General features: G+C 41.4%; 1 protein-coding gene across 2 annotated transcripts in view; it reads left to right on the plus strand.

Moving 5' to 3' along the window:
- GRHL2 (grainyhead like transcription factor 2) overlaps positions 1–19,646 on the plus strand; it is a 184,672-nt gene that overhangs the window by 45,523 nt on the left and 119,503 nt on the right. For both annotated transcript variants that reach the window (XM_003903037.5, XM_009213448.4), the window contains exons 2-3: positions 7,753–7,948; positions 17,528–17,595. In XM_003903037.5, coding sequence (XP_003903086.1) covers positions 7,753–7,948; positions 17,528–17,595 — 264 coding nt within the window. The remainder of the gene's footprint in view (positions 1–7,752; positions 7,949–17,527; positions 17,596–19,646) is intronic.

A 19,646-nucleotide genomic window follows, 5' to 3' on the forward strand; every position in this document is an offset into this window, starting at 1 on the left:
CCTCCCGAGTAGCTGGGATTACAGGTGTGCACCACCACGCCTGGCTAATTTTTTGTATTTTCAGTTGAGATAGGGTTTCGCCATGTTGGCCAGGCTGGTCTCGAACTCCCGACCTCAGGTGATCTACCTGCCTCAGCCTCCCAAAGTGCTGGGATTACAGGTGTGAGCCGCTGCACCTAGCCTTCGGTGACAGTTTTCTTTTCATAGTCAATCATCTTTCCATGATACAAATTAAATGGTAGATTTTGTAATAAATAACACATAGGCTGTAAAAGTTTTTAGCAAAGGGAGGCCCTGAAAGACTAAAATAGGGAAAATCCTGGAAAATTTTTTGGAGGATGGGATGCTGCAGCTGGACTTTGATAAGAGCACAATTTAGATAGAGAAGCAGGAAGGGAATTTCAGGCAGGGGAGCAGTCTGAGCAAAGGTATAGAAGTAAGAATGGGCATCTTTAGGAAGCTGCAGAGAAAATGGCTTAATTCCTTATATTAAATAAGTACAAGGAAGTAAATTTTGAAAAGTAGATTGGGACCAGACAATAGAAGACCTTAAATGTCAGATGGAGGATTTTGGACTTGATGTTATAGGCAGTGAAGAGTCATAGTACACTCCGAAAAATCACGTTCTGTGAAGATTCTCTCACTAGCCTTCAGTATGGATCAAAGAGGGGAAAGTTGAAGGCATGAAGAGATAAGACTGAAGCTGTAATCATAAATATGGTGATTGACTTCATGTAAGGGATAAAGAGAATAATAGCTAGCATGTATGCTGCTTTTATAGTGTGTCAGTATATTTAATTCTGACAAAAATAGTAGGAAGTGAATATCATTATTCTGTCTACATTGGGATATGTCTCCATTTTATAGGTGAAGAAACCGATACACAGAAAGGTTAATTAAGTAATCCAGGGTAACACAGCTAGTAAGTGGTGCAGCCAAGATTTGCACCCAGGCAGTCTGGCTTCAGAGTCTGGATATTAAAACAGTACCTAAGGTTTGGCCTTGAGTGACTGGGGACAGATAATGATGAAGAGTGTCTGGTTGAGAAATGATGATTCACTTAGTGTTGAAGACATTGAGTTTAAATTGAAAAGGTTCTTTTTTTTAACTTTTATTTTACATTCAGGGGTACATGTGTAGGTCTGTTATATAGTAAACTCATGTCACAAGAGTTTGATGTACAGGTTATTTCATCACCCAGATACTAAGCCTAGTACCCAATATTTATTTTTTATGCTCCTATCCCTCCCCTCCCCTCACCCCCGGCCCTCTGGTAGACACCAGTGTCTGTTTGTCTCTTTGTGTCCATTTGTTCCCATCATTTGGCTCCCACTTATAAGTGAGAAGATGCAGTATTTGGTTTTCTATTCCTGTGTTAGTTTAAGGATAATAACCTCTGGCTCTATCTATGTCCCTGCAAAGGACCTGATCTCGTTCTTTTTATGGCTGCATAGTATTCCATGATGTATATGTACCATATTTTCTTTATCCATTCTTCTATTGATGGGCATTAGGTTGATTCCACGACAAAAGGATTCTATGTAGAAATACAGAAATGGTTCTCAGGTACTATATGTCTGTTAGTCATTAAGGTAGAGCAATGAAAGCTGTAAGAACAATGATGTAGATAAATAAGAAAAAGACCAAGGAATGGTCAGAGTTAGAGAAGGAAGAGGAGAGTTCAGGTAGAACAGAAATTAGAAAAGAATGGTTGGCTAAAAAGAAGAACCACCTTAGCATACTGTCTCACAAGTAAAGCAGGATTTTACAAAAGTAAAAAATGGACAAGAAAATTCAAGGAGTTAAGACCCAAAAACAGTCCATTGGATTTTGAGCTGGTTATTAGTAGAATTAGCTCTATGGAGGGTACTACTACTATCTAACTATTATCTAGGGAAGATCTGTAATGTGCCAAGCACTTCAAATGGAAATATCTGAGTGATTCCTTTAGAATAATATAAAATATCAGGATACAGAAGAAGAAATGGAAGCTCAAAGAGATACCTGCTCATCAAGGAGATGAGCAACTCATCTGAATTCACTCATTGATAGAGCTGAGATTTAAACTGAAGTTACTCAACTCCAAAAGCATCCTTCCCCTAGATCAAGACAAAAATTCCGTAAAACACAAACCAATGTCCTTGTAGAAATGGATATGAGAAGTTGATTAAAAGTAATAATTTGTGTGCGTACTTCACTGTCCTAGTTTTTTCCTTTGTTATTTTCTTTTTTTTTTTTTTTTTAAATTTCTTTTCTTTGTTTTTGTTCTCTACAAACCATGTGTCTAGGGCTGATTTCAACAGATCACTGTGAGGGAGCTGCCCTGCTACATAAGAAGGCCTGACCTGGAAGCAGATCATCCACTAATGGTTTAGCACCAGGTTCACCATGAACATGCACTGCGTGACGGGCACTGTCCTAGTTTTTGTTTTGGATCCCAAGTGTCTTTATAAGTGGATTTGTGTCTGGATCTGTTGACCATTATTGCACATATCTTTAGAAGGGGAAAATGTTATGTGTTAAGCTTCCTCTGCTTCTCCCCAGTAAAGCATTCCTATATTTGACTCCTGTTGTACTCAGGGGAGCATGGAGGGGGCTGTCCTGGCAGAATGCTCTGGAGCCTTGTGGACTGGCTGGTCTTGGTCTCAGTGGCACAGCTGCGTGGTCCCTTTCACTGCTTCAGCTGGTGACTCGTCTTTCAGCCATCTCCCAGCAGTGCAGTCATGGATTAAAGAAAACAAACGAGAAAAAAAAAAAAAAAAGTTGTCTGTGTAACATGGCCTTAGCCTTGCTGTGATTGCTCTGGCAATCACCAAAATTTTCCTCCAAAGCAGGACCTTGGGATTGAGTTTACAGTTGCTGTTTACCATTCTGTGTTTGAGGCTACCCAGGACATAGCCCACCTAAAGCTTCACAGAGGATATATAAGAAATGGACCAGAAAAGAATTAGAATTGCCCTTCCAAAAGAGCAATGACAAAACAGCTTCAGAGTGTTCCTAATTGTGGTGAAAGCTGCTCTGTGAAACTTTCCTTTCTTTGCAAGTCTACATTTTTGCTCAGTGTACCAGAGAGATTGTTCCGTTTTTATTAAATTAAACTTCATTCAACAGTGCTGTGTACCAGAGAGATTATAATTTGCGAAGAAAAAACCACAGTCATTGTGTAGTTAAAGGGAAGAGCACAAAAGGCCCCTGTGGCTGTCAAGAATGTGAAAAAAAAATGGCTAATAAAGTTGTGATTTTCCAGAATATTTTTTCTACTGATCACGTAAGGATTCATCAACAATTTCATTATAGGGGAAAGGCTGATGCTGCTCTTAAATTTATGAGCCAAGCTTTGTGCTAGGAAACATGAAATCAGCAAGCTAAGAGACTCAGCAGGAGGGAGTAGGGGTTTCAAGAGGAAGATTTAGGGAAAAATCTCTCCAGTGAATCAGGACACATTTTAGTGAAAATCGAGACTTGGCTCTGATCCTTCGGCTTGGTGCTTCCTGCTAAACTTTTGGAATTTAGCCAGTGTTATAATTAACACCTCACCCCACCCACACTCCTCCACAGCAATGTGTGTGTCTCTGAGGCATGACAGAGTAAAATCCTCATCCTTTTCAATGGTGTGGTCACTCCAAATAACGTGAAGTCCTTCCTGCAGGACTGGGCATTTTTGGAAGTGTGCATGATGCCTGTGCCATCATGGGCAACAACTGAGGTTCCAAATCCTCTATTTTACTCTCCAAGTGGAGGCTGTAGGCCAGGCACCCAGGGTGGCCCCAACTAATCAATTGTGGTGGGCCAGGTGACACTGTCACAGCCCGGGCCCACCACCTCTGCTGCCTTCTTAGTTCTTCCCGAAGGCCTCATTATAGATCCTCAGGAGTCCACCAGCATTTCCTGTCTCCAAATCTAACCCTGCATATTTAGAAGTTTTCTACATGGAAATGCTATTTTATCATTAGATTAAATGTACATTTTTTCTAACGGACTCTCCAAAATAAATACAAATGTGCTCCTTTTGTAAGAAAATCCCATTATTCTGCACACTACCAAAGTATCCTTCACTTTTAAAAGCATTTCCCACATCTCCCCATCTCAGCACTGACCAGCACATTCCTACTTATGCTTCAGCTTTGTTTAGAAATGTTGGCCCCCTACTTTGTCCCCTCTTTAGGTTAGTCCCCTCTGTCATGTGCCCTCACAACACCACCCTTTCTCACACGCATGGCCCTGTAGTAGTGATATTCTCTCTCTCTGGCAGGTGCATGGGGTAAGGAACAGTATGTTACGTGCCACTCCATCCTTAACAACCAGCACAATGTCTGGCAACTACTGGGCTCTCAATAAATATTTAAAGAATATTGTTAAATGAATAACTTTAATTTCCCTTCAATTAATGATTATCTTTAAGACTTTTAAATTATTCTCAACTTTACCAAAAATTGATATATCCACAAATTTTATGGGAACATAAAACTGTGCAGTGATAGTCATACCTGTTATTTGGAAAGTACTATGCAGTTTGCAGCATCCTATTTTATCAATTATTTTATTTGATCTTCACAAGCATATTGTAAGGTAAGTAGGGTGGGCATTGCTATTCCTATTTAAGGCAGGAAAAACGAAACGTCAGACATTACCCAGCTTCCCACCACTGTAAATGGTGAACAAGTACTTACTTCTAAGGCCTATGCTACTCCATGTCACCACAGTGCCTAATAGTATTGTAGTAAGCCCGCCAACCAGGGTGGTTTTTTTACCTTTTTTTTTTTTTTTTTTTTTGAGATGGAGTCTTGCTCTGTCACCCAGGCTGGAGTGGAGTGGAGTGGCACAATTTCGGCTCACTGCAATTTCCTGCCTCAGCCTCCCAAGTGGCTGGGATTACAGGCACACATCACCATGCCCGGCTAATTTTTGTATTTTTAGTAGACATGGGGTTTCACCATGTTGGCCAGGCTGGTCTCGAACTCCTGACCTTGTGATCTGCCTGCCTTGGCCTTCCAAAGTGCTGAGATTACAGGTGTGAGCCACCATGCCTGGCCTTAGGGTGTTTTCTCATGTATTCCAGAGCCTGATTCAGAGACCTAGCGACCGGAATTCCACTCTGCTAAACGTGCATTTCCCATCTGTCACATCCCAAACATATCTTACCAATGTCAGTGTCTTTTTTTCTGATTTTACACCAAAGCATGCACATGACAGCACATAAAGGGCCCTTGACACACTCTTTGTTGTGAGTTCACACCAGTTCTCCATCACAAAGTGAACTGAGGAACCATGTACCATTAGGAGATCCCATAGGAGGGTCAGCAAAAATAGACCTCTTTTTTTTTTTTTTTAAGTCTTTCTTTTTCTATTTTCCATTTTAGTTTATTTCTATATTTTTCATTTCAATAGCTTTAGGGGTACAGGTGGTTTTTGGTTACATGGATGCATTGTATAGTGGTGAAGTCTGGGCTTTTAATGCACCTGTCACCTGAATAGTATACATTGTACCAATGTTTATTAGATAACTCTGTTTGCCTTTGCATACCCATAGCTGCTTAGCTCCCACTTATAAGTGAGAACATGTGGTATTTGTTTTTTTGTTGTTGTTGTTCCTGAGTTACTTCATTTAGGATAGTGGCCTCCAGTTCCATCACTGTTGCTGCAAAGGACCTTATTTCATTCGTTTTTAATGGCTGAGTAGTATTTCATGGTGTGTGTACACCACATTTTCTTTATTCACTCATCGATTGATGGGTACATACTTTTTTTCCATACCTTTGCAATTGTGAATTGTGCTGTAATAAACATATGAGTGGAGGTGTCTTTTTAATATAATGACTTATTTTCCTTTGGGTAAATACCTAGCAATGGGATTGCTGGAAAGAATGGTAGATCTACTTTTGGTTCTTTGAAAAATCTCCATACTCTTTTCCATAGAGATTGTATTAATATACATTCATATCAACAGTATATAGCTGTTCCCTTTCCACCGCATCTGTACCAACATATGTTGGTTCTTGGCAAAAAAGGACCTCTTTTATGACTGCATGACCATCAGAAGGCTTTGGTAGTTGAATTTCCATTGAATGACGTTGGCGTTGCCTTTGCCAGCCTTGTCACATGTCCCTGCCATGTTACGATGCGCTGACTTAGGTGTTACTGAAATACAATGTCTCATTGTTCCATGTTGGTTTCATTTCAATGAACAAGCATGTGAGGGCTAGGAGAGAAGTGATCAAACCTCTGCAGGCTCTGTTGTTTGATAGCTGAGCACCCAGCATGGGGAGATGCTGAGGACTGTCATGGTCTTTGGGTACTTGAGTCATCACACTCACCTGAAGACATTGCCTTGTTTGTCAATTGCTGCTTTATGCAAGGCTAGCTTGGTTAGGATTGATTGACTCCCACCCATTTCTGTTTCTACTGTAAATTCCCCATATAGACTCCCTCACTTTCCATGATGGTCTTTGTAGCTTGTGGCTTTTATATCACCTAAATATTGTAGAATTCTGTAGCAGCACAGGATCTACAATAGAGTCCATCTCATTCCTGCTGTTCCATATCATTTTACACAGCATTACCTGTAATACATTGTGTTTGCAAAGTAGCTTACATTGCCTTTTTAAATTGAGACATGGGTTCATCTATAATTTGCTAGTAATTTCAAGTATAGATTAAACTAGATAAAAGTTTTCAATAATCATTAGCATATTGATTACATTTAATGTCTTGCATTTATTTATAATGAGAACTCAGAGAATTAAATGAAACCTGCTCTCTCTTAGGGTTCCATTCTTGCATTCATTAATAAAGAACAATTAGGCCAGGCATGGTGGCACATGCCTGTAATCCTTGCGCTCTGGGAGGCCCAGGCAGATGGATCACCTGAAGTCAGGAGTTTGAGACCAGCCTGGCCAACGTGGCGAAACCCTGTCTCTACTGAAAATACAAAAATTAGCCAAGTGTGGTGGCAGGCGCCTGTAATCCCACTTACTTGGGAGGCTGAGGCAGAGAATCCTTGAACCTGGGAAGCGGAGGTTTCAGTGAACCAAGATTGCACCATTGCACTCCAGCCTGGATGACAAGAGTGAAACTCTGTCTCAGAAAAAGAAAAAAGAATAAATAAATAAAATTACTTGGCCCCTAGAATGACTGGATACAGAGCCCTGAGTTTGAAGAGGACCATCTGTCTGTGCTGCTATAACAGAATCCCTGACCCTGGGTAGAAATTTGTTGGCTCACAATTCTGAAGGTTGGGAAGTCCAGGATCAAGGGGCAGCATCTGACCAGGGACTTCTTGCTGCATCATCTTATGGGGAAAGATGGAAGGGTAAAGAGAGAGCAAGATGGAAAGAGAGCAAGAGGGGGCAAATCTATTTCAGTCACAATGAACCCACTCCTTTGATAATGGCATTAATCCATTCATGACCTAAACACCTCTTAAAGAGGAGTGGGCTCAACACCACATAGAAGCCCTACCTTCCAATACCACCACAATGCTGATGAAATTTTAACTTAGGTTTTGGAGGGGATGAACATTCAAACCATAATACCAACTTATACTACTGGGACTACTTTTTAAAGACTTATTACTTCGCATAGACAGTAAAAAAATAAATCAGTTGTCACTTTAACTTTAATCTTCTTCCCTTCCTTCTCCCCCATTCTGGGGAAATAAAAATTAAGGTTTGTAGTCATGTAATGTGTATATTATCAGGGGTAAGAAATTTGCTGTCTCTGATAATGAACCTCACATTTCTCTTGTTTTTACAGTAATAAAAGACTAGTGGCCTTAGTGCCCATGCCCAGTGACCCTCCATTCAATACCCGAAGAGCCTACACCAGTGAGGATGAAGCCTGGAAGTCATACTTGGAGAATCCCCTGACGGCGGCCACCAAGGCCATGATGAGCATTAATGGTGATGAGGACAGTGCTGCTGCCCTCGGCCTGCTCTATGACTACTACAAGGTAGGTCCCCAGCCTCCACTTTTCTCTTCTTCCTGCTCCAGGACATCCGTTTGCTGGTGGGAAGAAGGAATAGATTCTTCGTCCCAGACCAGGGAACTAATAGCATTTCCAAACTCAGTATAGAATTCAGCCTTTTCCTGTTCTCATTGCCCCCTGCTTCCCCATCTACAAAGTTCAACTTTATCACCCACTCAGATGAAGTGCTCATTTTGGGATAATATTTTTTGTGTTCTTTGTTCACATGCATAAATATTATTTGCATATTATTCTTATATTACAAATACTTCCTTGTTACCATGTTTACTTTAGGATTATTGTTTTTGCTGAATGAAGTATATTACATTGTGTGGCTTTATTAGTCCATTTTCACACTGCTGATAAAGACATACCAGAGACTGAGAAGAAAAAGAGGTTTAATTGGACTTACAGTTCCACGTGGCTGGGGAGGCCTCAGAATCATGGCAGGAGGCAAAAGGCACTTCTTACATGGCAGTAAAAACAGAAAATGAAGAAGATGCAAAAGTGGAAACCCCTGATAAAACCATCAGATCCTGTGAGACTTATTCGTGATCACAAGCACAGTATGGGGAAAACTGCTCCCATGATTCAAATTATCTGCCACAAGGCCCCTCCCACAACACATGGGAATTATGGGAGTACAATTCAAGATGAGATTTGGGTGAGGACACAGAGCCAAACCATATCAGTGGCTATACCATAATTTAGTTGCTCAGTAGTTGAACATTTAAGTTGCCTCTAGATTTTTCTATTTATAAGAAACATTCAGGATTTCTAGATTTTTCAATTTTAAAAGGAACATTCTGATGAATACTTTTGTGGAAGACGTTTGCAGTAATTTCAATACCTAATTTTGTTACAATCCTAACTTTCTCCATTTGTTTTGATGAGTAGTAAATTTTTATTTTGAAAAACTCTTAAGGCAAAATAAATGTAAAGCACTTATTTCAAAAATTTACTTGCCATATACTACCTATAAAATAGGAGTATTTCAGGAAATCAGACAAAAAACAATGGTTTTTCTCCAGCATAAAGAACTATGCCTGGTATGACCTGCTCCTTTTGAATTATTGAAGTGTAAAAAATTGACAAGTATTTACTGAATGAGATTTATTACCTGCCTTGATTGTAAACACCTTTGGCTGATGCTGGGAATTGGCACAAATGTGAGGATGGCTGTGTTTATTTTGCTGGTTGGGCACAATGAACTCTTATTTTAGAATAAGAACTGAATCCCACCTCCCCTTCTCCCTCCGTCATGGAAAAACCAGAGGTTTTGGCAAAATCATGCAGGAGAGATAATTTCCCTTTCAGTAAACTTCGGTCTCTGCTTCCTGTTTCCTTTCTGCTTCCAACTTCCTGTTAACTTCCAGCAGCCTCCACTTTGCAAGCTATTGTCTCCTGTCTCTTCCCTAAAACAGTTCTCACGCTTTCAAAACATCTCCCACCACCACCTCTGGCAGTGCCACCACACCTACTCTTCTGCCAGGGTTTTCTAAAATTACACATTCCTTTTCCAACTTCTTTCCCGTTAAAACACTCAGGAGGGATTCCTCCTTGGGGAGATTATTGAAAACGAAGTGAGGCTTTATCTAAGATGGAGAACAAGGTATGAGTGGCAGGTGCAAGTGACTGACAGGTAGGTCCATCCAGAGTATTTTAAATAAAGATATTGCTAACTCAAATAAATACATCCTTTACAGTTGGGAAGTGCTGGAGAAATATATGAAGGGCTTTCTCTTGGTCTAGGCTTTCTCCAGTCTAGGCTGACTTTCCCACTTATCAAGAGAGCCAGCACTGGCAGATTGTGACCACCCTCTTATGAAGGCATAAAACTCCCAGCAGGACTCGTGACATAGCAAGAAGGACCTTAACTTTGGGGGACTTGGGTTCAAGATGAAAGGATGCTTTAAGGCCTAAACTACATTGCATGTAAGTAAGGCTATTTTCTCTACAGTGAAGGGGAATTCCTGGAAAAAAAAAAAGGGTGAAAACCAAAATGATTTCATGGTAGGCTTTTTTTTCTTCTTCTTTTCTGGCTGTGGTGGTTTTATAGTTTTCATTCTTTCTGATTGAGGATCTCTTTTGAGAAATGCAAGGATAAATTATAAATGTTTCAAACTGAAAAATTTCAAAACGTATTGAGGATAGTTGGGAAGCACAGAACTCATCAAATTAGGCTGCTTCGTGTACTGGGCCACTTCTTGAGGGCTTAACTGTTTTTGGTCTCATCCTTAGAAAGAAATTGAAAAGTGATTTTCTTCTATGATTAAAAAAATAGTCAAAACCTGACGGTTGTATTGATCTTCAAAATCTATAAATATATCTTTAAAGTGACCCTGATTTGATTATTCAGATCTTTACAACTTCTCTTTGTAACTTTTTTTTTTTTTTTTTTGAGATGGAGTCTCGCTCTGTCACCAGGCTGGAGTGTAGTGGCAAGATCTTGGCTCACTGCAACCTCCACCTCCCGAGTTCAAGCGATTCTCCTGCCTCAGCCTTCCAAGTAGCTGGGATTACAGGCACGCTCCACCATGACCAGCTAATTATTGTATTTTTAGTAGAGACGGTGTTTCACCATGTTGGCCAGGATGGTCTGGATCTCTTGACCTCGTGATCCGCCCTCCTCGACCTCCCGAAGTGCTGGGATTATAGGCAGAAGTCACTGTGCCGGGCCTGTTTGTAATTTTATAATGTTAAATTAATATGTAACTTAATAGTTTTCATAAGGCTTTGAAGAAATATACTAATTATATTTAGGAGAAATATATTGTTCTTATTCTGTTTTTTTGTTTGTTTGTTTTTTGTTTTTTTTTTTGAGATGGAGTCTCCCTCTGTGGCCCAGGTTGGAGTGCAGTGGCGCGATCTCGGCTCACTGCAAGCATCGCCTCCCGGGTTTACGCCATTTTCCTGCCCCAGCCTCCCGAGTAGCTGGGACTACAGGCGCCCGCCACCACGCCCGGCTAGTTTTTTGTATTTTTAGTAGAGACGGGGTTTCACCGTGTTAGCCAGGATGGTCTCGATCTCCTGACCTCGTGATACACCCGCCTCGGCCCCCCAAAGTGCTGGGATTACAGGCTTGAGCCACCGCGCCCGGCCTGTTCTTATTTTTTAAAAAATAGATTTTATTCTGTTTTTATGAAATGGATATAATTTCATATATCTGTATTTGATGGCAATTCTTTTTTTGTGTTACTGAGAAAGAGAAGCATACCCTGAAACAAACATAATTAGTAATTTTTTTTGTTTGTTTTGACAGAGTCTTGCTGTGTTGCCCAGGCTAGAGTGCAGTGGCATGATCTCAGCTCACTGTAACCTCCATCTGCCGAGTTCAAACGATTTTCCTGCCTCAGCCTCCCAAATGGCTGGGACTAAGATGTGCATCACCGCAACTGGCTAATTTTTTGTTTGTATTTTTAGTAGAGGTGGGATTTTGCACATGTTGGCCAGGCTGCTCTTGAACTCCTGGCTTCGAGTGATCCACCCGCCTTGACCTCCCAAAGTGCTGGGATTAGGCATGAGTCACCACGTCCAGTCTATAATTAGTAATTTATGAAGGCAATGTATTTTATTTCCCACAGATGCAAAGGATAATTAAGTATTAGTAAATATGGGTGATTAAGTACTAGTAAATGTGGTACCTAGATTACCTGTCCTCTTATATATTTGCTAGCATTTAAAGGAAAGTTGAAATACTGCTTTCTGTAAATATTCTGAGATACCAGGTAGGGAGTTTACATAAAACTCAAGTTGCAGCCAAGTCTGTAACTCCTTCTGTTGAATTAATATTTCCAAGACCATGTGGACTACTGGAGTTACATAGCTGCTTTTATTTCACACGAGCTTTGCTATATTTTTGCTTGAAACATTTTAGTGTTTCTGGAAAGAATTGGTCTTGTTTTCAAACACTCTGTTCAAATGATCATTTTGAAGCCCTTTTCAGTTCCCTGGGTGTTCACAGCTTATATATGTTGGTGTTAAAGTTATAACAAAGTTAAATGTCCCTTGAGGATGGACCTTTTTCTGTAGTCAAGTGAAATGTTAATGAAACAAAGCAGTTCTGGTTTTTTGGTCTAAACTCGTGTAAACTCTGGGAAGTTAAATTATTGTAAAAATTGCTGCCATGTTATCATTTACATTTTACAGACTTTCTATGCCTCTTCAGAGTATGAATTGATTCTATTTTTGTCAAAGAAACTGTTTTTCCTCACTCTTGAAGTTGGAGTACATCATCCCCGAGGGGACAGTCGTGGACTCTGTCCACAGGGAGGAGTTCATGAGCTACACGCAGGCACTCCAGAAATGGTGGTCCCTGTCCTGTGAATGTGGCGAAGGCATACCTTTCGTAATACTTCATAAATTTCAAGGTCTTTTCACCTGCATTTGATAACTGTCACCACAGCATCATTGCAGTGAAGTCCATCAGGTTTTACATTTTATAGTTCTGCAACTCAGTGGGATTTACCCAAGATCACAGGACAATCCTGTATGTTTCCTAATATCCATTGTTTTACAATGTCTACCATTTACAAAATGCCCTTTTTTGAATCCACTTAAAAATTTTAAAAGTATGCATTTGGAGCTTAATAAGTTGCTTACTCATCAAGTGGTGTTTATTTTTTAAAATCCAAATGTATAGAATCTGTCATAATTTAGAGACTAAAATTCTAGCTCAGTTCTCTATCCAGTTTAAACTATTTACCAATAATAGCTCCAGAGTTGTGCAACCTTTCCATGAATTTCAGGCATGACAGAAAAACGTGACAGATTCAATTAGCCAGATATTTTTAAAGTGTTTTGACTTACTTTATGTAACTTTATTTTCCTCTTGAGAGAGCTGATTTATCATCATCTGGTTCTAGCTGTAGTGAAAAATAGGCTTCCCTGGTCAGTTGGTTTCTATCTGTTCTACTGACCAGTACTGCTGGAAACCAGTTTGTTGGTTGATTTGTTTGCCCATCTATCCATCCATCCATCCATCCATCCGTCCATCCATCCATCCATCCATCCATCCATCCATACTCATCCATACACACCCACCCAAAAAATATTCACTAAGTAGCTATGACCTCCTAGCAATGGGGATAAATATTGGATATCTAAAGGCAGGTGAGACTCAGTTCACTACCTCAGAGAGATCACTGACAATCACAGTCCAGGACAAACACAGTGCTATAAACCTACAACCATGGTTTATGGAGGTCAGTGCTCTAAAAGGGTTGTTCTAAGAGCAGTAGGTTGACTGACAACCTCCCAGATAATTCACCGGCTTTCCAGAGGAAACAATGCCTACTCTGCCAGAGTAGAGGACGATCTGTCACATGCACAGACCAGGACAGAAAAGAGAGAGACAGAGAGACAGAGAGTTGGTGAGGGGAGTTCATAACTAAGTGCAAGATGCCTAAGATGATTTCTGGATTAATCAAGGCAGAGAGTACAGAATAAAGGCTCTGAGAAGAATAATAAAGAGTTGAGTTTGATGTACCTGCAAGATGTCCAGGAAGGGACATCTAGGACTCAAGGGAAGAGACCAAGTTCAGAGTTCTCAGTTTATCTAAAGATGGTTGCAAAGCCAAAGTTTCAAAAAAGAGCATGGTTCAAAGAAGAGCAAACCCGCATGTTAATAACCACCTTTATAGTATTGTGCCTAGCACCTTAGACCGAGCACAGGTGTCTGCGCAGAGCTCACATCAGGGACTCTTGGCAACAATAACATTCACTTCCATGAATCTTTGGGGGTTGCTAACACGTTTCAGTGTTTGGAATCCCTATTCTTCTATTTCTTTGGTCCTGCCTTTTCCAGGCCATTTTCATTGATCAATTGATTCTTTCAATAAGTATTTAGTGAGGGCCTACTACATTCCAGGCACTGAGGACATAACCATGACAAGGTGGACATAGAGATTGCCATATCATGGACACATAAAATTAGATAGGACTCAAAGTATGGGCACAAGTTAGCCTGGAGAAGGCATGGGTTGTGGTGTGGGTGTAGGAGGGGTGGGACATGTTCTAGGCAGAGAGGATTTTGTGTGATGGCTCTTTTGTGAGAAGGAGCATTGCATGGTCATAAATATAGTTGGCCCAAGTGTGAGAAGCAAAAACAGGGGCTGCCTGCACTGAGATGGGAGACGTTTTTGAGACTACCTACCTGAGAGTAATGGGAAGCACTCAAGTGTTTTAAGTATAATAGCAACACGTCAAGATCAGACTGCATTTTAAGCAGACCACTCTGAGTCTTCCTAATGGATCCAGAAATAATTCACAGGAATGAAGTGAAGGAGAGGAGAGACCAGTTAGGAGCTGCTTGCGCAGCCCAAGCAAGGGACTCTGGCGACTGAGCCTGGAGGCTGGTGTCCAGGGGTGGGGGATGGGTTTCAGAGGCACAGGGGACTTTGTGCCACCTGGTTGGAAGGGGAGAGGGCAAGGGAAGCTTGACAGTCAAGAAAAATGTGATGGTGCCATAGCACATGACAAAAGAAGTAAACCATCTGTCCCTGCTTCAGAGGCCCTTCCTCATCTGACCTTTGCTCATCTCTGAGGCCACATCTCCCCCAACTCATTCCTCATGCCGGCCGTGCCTTCCTTGTTCTGTCCTGTCCTCTAACCTTTTTATAAGCAGCTCCAGTGGCTAGAAAGCCTTCTCCATCCACCTTACAAATTCCTACCTATGGCTCAGCCCCTCTGGGGAGCTCCACCCTCTAGGCTTCCAGAGAATCCTGTCAGTAGCACAGTTTTATCTCATATCACGGGGTATTAAATTTTTAAAACACTATAGGAATAACTACATTTTAGGAGAGAAACTAAGTGCTCTCTAGTGGGGTGGGTGAGTCATAAACTCAGGGTACAGCAGCAGGCAGAGCTGGGGAGGCAGGTCTTCTTTTTTTAACATATGTATAGTTTTCCAGTTTATTACGTTTTTAATCTCAATGCCAGTAGAATTTCTTTCTCCTTCCCCCCTTTTATTATTTATTTTTATTTTTAAAATTATTATACTTTAAGCTCTGGGATACATATGCAGGCCTTTTTTAAAAAAAAATTTATCATTTCAACTTTTGTTTTACATTTGGGGGTATGTGTGCAGGCTTGTCACATGGATATATTGTGTGATACTGAGGTTTGGGATACGACTGTGCCCAGCACCCAGGCAATGAGCATAGGACCCAAAAGGTAGTTTTTCAGCCCTTGCCCTGCATCCCCGCCTTAGTAGTCCCGTGTCTGTTGTTCCCATCTTTATGTCAATGTGGACCCAATGTTTAGCTTCTATTTATAAGTCAGAACATGTGGTATTTGGTTTTCTGTTCCTGCATTTATTTGCTTAGGATTATGGCCTCCAGCTCCACCCATCTTGCTGCAAAGGACATGATTTCATTCTATTTTTATGCCTGTGGGGTCTCCTTAAACACTTACTTCTTCCTTAATGCCTTTAAAAAATTGTCATAAAAGATATATAACCTAAAATTTACCATTGTAACCATTAGTAAGTGTCCAGTTCTGTGGCATTAAGTACATTCACATAGTTGTGCAAACATCGCCACCATCTATCTCCAGAGCCTTTTCCTTTTCCCAGACAGAAAACTCTGTACTCCTTAAACAGGAATTCCTTTCTTATCCTCCTACCTGCTGGTCCTCTCTGTTTTACCTTCTGTCTATGAATTTGACTCTTCCGGGGTACCTCATCTAAGTGGAATCATACAATATTTGTCCTTTTGTATCTGGCTTAGTTTTTTAGCGTAGTGTCTTCAGGGTCCCTCCATATTACAACATGCACCTTAATTTCATTCTCTGTTAAGGCAGCATAGTATTCCGTTGTATGGCTGTGCCCCATTTTGTTTTTCCATTCATCTGCTGTTGAACATTTGGGTGGTTTCCTCCTGTGGGCTACTGTGAATAGTGCTGCAATGAACACAGGTGTATTGAGTATTGAAATTGTGTGTTTATCTGTCATCTTCAATAGATGATGAGAACTATCATTTATCTTTTTTCTATCCAGTGTTTAGCAATGCCTGATATAGTATAGACTCTGAAAGTTAACATGAATGATTTATAATTGATTTATTTTGTTTTTTATTAACAAATATAAAGTACCACACACTCCAAGTGCTTTGAAAATTACATTAACTCATTTAATTTTACTAAAAACCTGTGAGATGAGGGACTATTGTTATGCCCATTTTACAGATGAGGAAAGTGGGACAGAGTTTACTGAGTGGTAGAGCTGAGATTTGAACCCAGGCAAGCAGGCTCTAGGTCTGGACTCCTGGCCACTCTGCTCTGTCCCCACCCTAAGCCAGGTGTCTGGGCTTGTGTCGTATTCAGGTAAGTGGAAATCACAGGAATTGCTAGAGGACTCCAGTAGAGGGATGATTTTCGTGAATGTTCTTTCATCTCAAGAAAGCAAAAGTTGCTTTTTGGGTGCAAAGGAGTTTGGCTAGAAGGAAGATCTGGAGATATAGAAAAAGAAATAAAGAAAAATACACAAAGAAATTCAATAAACCAACCCAATTCAAGCCTACTTATTCATGTGTTTGAAAACTGTGGCAGAGTAAAGGATCTAGGATGCAGCAGGCGATTAGATGATGGTCAGAGACACGGCTGGTGGGATGGCCCTTCTTTCAATGAGCACTTTTTCAATATCTTTCAGGTAATGTGTTGGCATTAGGAGTGTTTTATTTTATTTTATTTTATTATTTATTTATTTATTTTTTTGAGACGGAGTCTCGCTCTGTCGCCCAGGCTGGAGTGCAGTGGTGCGATCTCAGCTCACTGCAAGCTCCGCCTCCCAGGTTCACACCATTCTCCTGCCTCAGCCTCTCGAGTAGCTGGGACTACAGGTGCCTGCCACCACACCTGGCTAATTTTTTATATTTTTAGTAGAGACGGGGTTTCACCATGTTAGCCAGGATGGTCTTGATCTCCTGACCTTGTGATCCGCCCCCCTTGGCCTCCCAAAGGGCATCAGGAGTTTTAAGACAATAATGAAAGTGTATTTAGAAACAAAATTGTGGAAGCAAGTCCACAAGCTGTGTAGGAAGGTGGACAAAGGGGGGCCCAGGTATATTGGATGCTTCCCCCCGCTGCTAGCTCAGTACGGCCCCCTGTGCCTAAGCACCCCCACCATGTCAGCACTTATCAGAGAGGAGGGTAGATCCCTGTTCTCTATGCTGACACTTGTTGTGTAACTCCATTATGTTTTCTGTCTGATCAAAGGCACCCAAGTCTAGATTCACCTCTGCTCACATTGCTTCTCTCCCCTCTTCCACTCCCAAGGTAGGGAGTGCATGAGAGGTGCTCGGGTCCAGGGAGAGTCACCTAGGCCAGCAGTGAGCAGCTGAATCATGTCTGCTGTGGCCATATGTTTATCACCAACCCTTTGTCTCTGGCTCCATAATCATTGTCACTCAGGCTACTTGCCTTTAACATCTCCTGGTGATAGCAACTTTTCCACCATTTCCCGGAGAACATCCCGTTTTGGTTTCTTTGCTTATGCTGGTGTCCAGCTCTGAACATGGTCATGGTTGCATCTATGTACATCTGACTGATGGTTGGTGATGTTTCCAGGTTCCTCGAGACAAGAGGCTGCTGTCTGTAAGCAAAGCAAGTGACAGCCAAGAAGACCAGGAGAAAAGGTAAAGGAATTTGCCTGGCCCCCAAAATAACTCTATGTTTTCTGAAAACAATGTTATTAAACTGTATGTTTTGTTCTTGAGAGGAGATGGGGTCAAGAAGCTTAGCATCCTCTATCTGTCTTTTGAATCTGGACCAATGCCAGATCTCTCAATGAGGAGAGCAAATTGCATTTTTGGTTGTGCATTCAAAGGGTCTCTGCACCCTCTTCAGATACCCGCTTCCAAGGAGGCTTAAAATCCTGAGTCAGAGATGAGATGCTGGCAAGATAGCACATTGCTGGGATTAACTTTTCTGATCAATCCTATGGCATTATAACTGCAATTAGGCCCCTCAGGAAGTGAGACACTTGAAATATTGCTTTTGATGATGGGGGAGGGGAAAGAAAGGAGGTTGGATGGTTTCTCAGCCAGGGGAGGCACAGGTGGAGGCCACTGCAAGGGCTACCGCTGTCAGGGTGAAGGGGCAGGACAGCTGCAGGAGATCACTATGAAACACCCCTTGTCTGCCCTCCTCAATCAAGAACCAGCTGAAAAGCAAGGCACAGTCAGATAAATCGAGGTTCAAAAGGGGCAGAAAAATCAAAAGCAGCTTTATTTCTGATGAAGCCCATTGGAGAATGTGACTCAGAATCTGCAGCTTGTAACATTTCAGTCCTGACTTAGGAAAGTGTACCCATTCAGTCCAAGGCATGACTTTGTACCATTTATGGCACAGCAGGGGTGACTGGAGGGAGAGTCCTCTCTCTTTGGCCAGGATGATCCAGAAAAAGAAACAGGACCAGAAGGGACTGAATCACCCTGCTCAGCTACTTCTTTCAAACTCACCCACTTTTTTTTTTTTTTTTTTTTTGAGACAGAGTCTCGCTCTATCACCAGGCTGGAGTGTAGTGGCACCATCTTGGCTCTCTGTAATCTCCGCTTCCCAGTTCAAGACATTGCCCTGCCTCAGCCTCCTGAGTAGCTGGGACTACAGGCGCACACCACCATGCCTGGCTAATATTTTGTATTTTGGTAGAGACGGGATTTCACCATGTTGGCCAGGATGGGCTCGATCTCCTGACCTCGTGATCCACCCGCCTCAGCCTTCCAAAGTGTTGGGATTACAGGCGTGAGCCACCGCACCCGGCCCAAACTCACCCACTTCTTTCAAACTCACCAGTCAATACATCTCTTCCCCTGCAGTGGGATGGAGAGAAGCTGTGGTGTTTTTCTATTGGAGGTTCTTCCATATGGATATAAAATCCCCTACTAGCACATATGTCCGAATCTGACCTGGCCTTGATAGGAACTGCTTGTGACATTACAGTCTTCTGTGATTAGCAGCAGGGGCCTCTCCACCAACCAGCAGCCCTGTGCTGTGCAGCATCTCCGGGGTACAACCCCAGCAGAACATGAAGACTGCCTGCATCAGAGTCACTGTTCCACTAGGGATCTCCTGAAGCTCCACACTGCCCTGGGGTCCTGGGACCTCGCTGGCAGAGGTGATGACAAGGACGAAGAGGCTGACACTCTTCAGGCCCTAAAACTTTCCCTTGATCCAGTCAGTTTTATTGAGTTAAGCTTGTGCTATCTGCTTAGTCCTGTGCCAGAATTATAGCAGGATCAGGGAAAAACAAGTTTAAGCCATGTACTCTGTCTACCTTTTACATCACAGACAAGTGAGTATCTCTTAGGACAACATTACAAAGCAACAGCTGCTCATTGTATTTTAATGGTTACTTTTGTGATTTTCACAGAGCATTAAAAAAAAAACTGCAGTGAAGTATAGACTAACCTACCTTATATAGATTAATTATGACTTAGACTTCTCATCGAATATAATTTGGAAGGATGTAATTGTGATCTACAGCATATTCATGAATTAAGGTGCTGTATGTTAACATAGTATCATTACAACTGTTTGTATACAGAAGTTGCTACCTGGAAAAATAACAGAATCTCAAAGACATGATCTGAATTTTCTAAAAAGTATGTTTAACACACCATTATTATCATTGCATTTTTCTCATATTATAATATTTGTTTCAATTTTAAATTCTATTGCAGATAAT

This window comes from Papio anubis, chromosome 8 (assembly GCF_008728515.1).
Source record: "Papio anubis isolate 15944 chromosome 8, Panubis1.0, whole genome shotgun sequence".
NCBI classification, from domain to species: domain Eukaryota; kingdom Metazoa; phylum Chordata; class Mammalia; order Primates; family Cercopithecidae; genus Papio; species Papio anubis.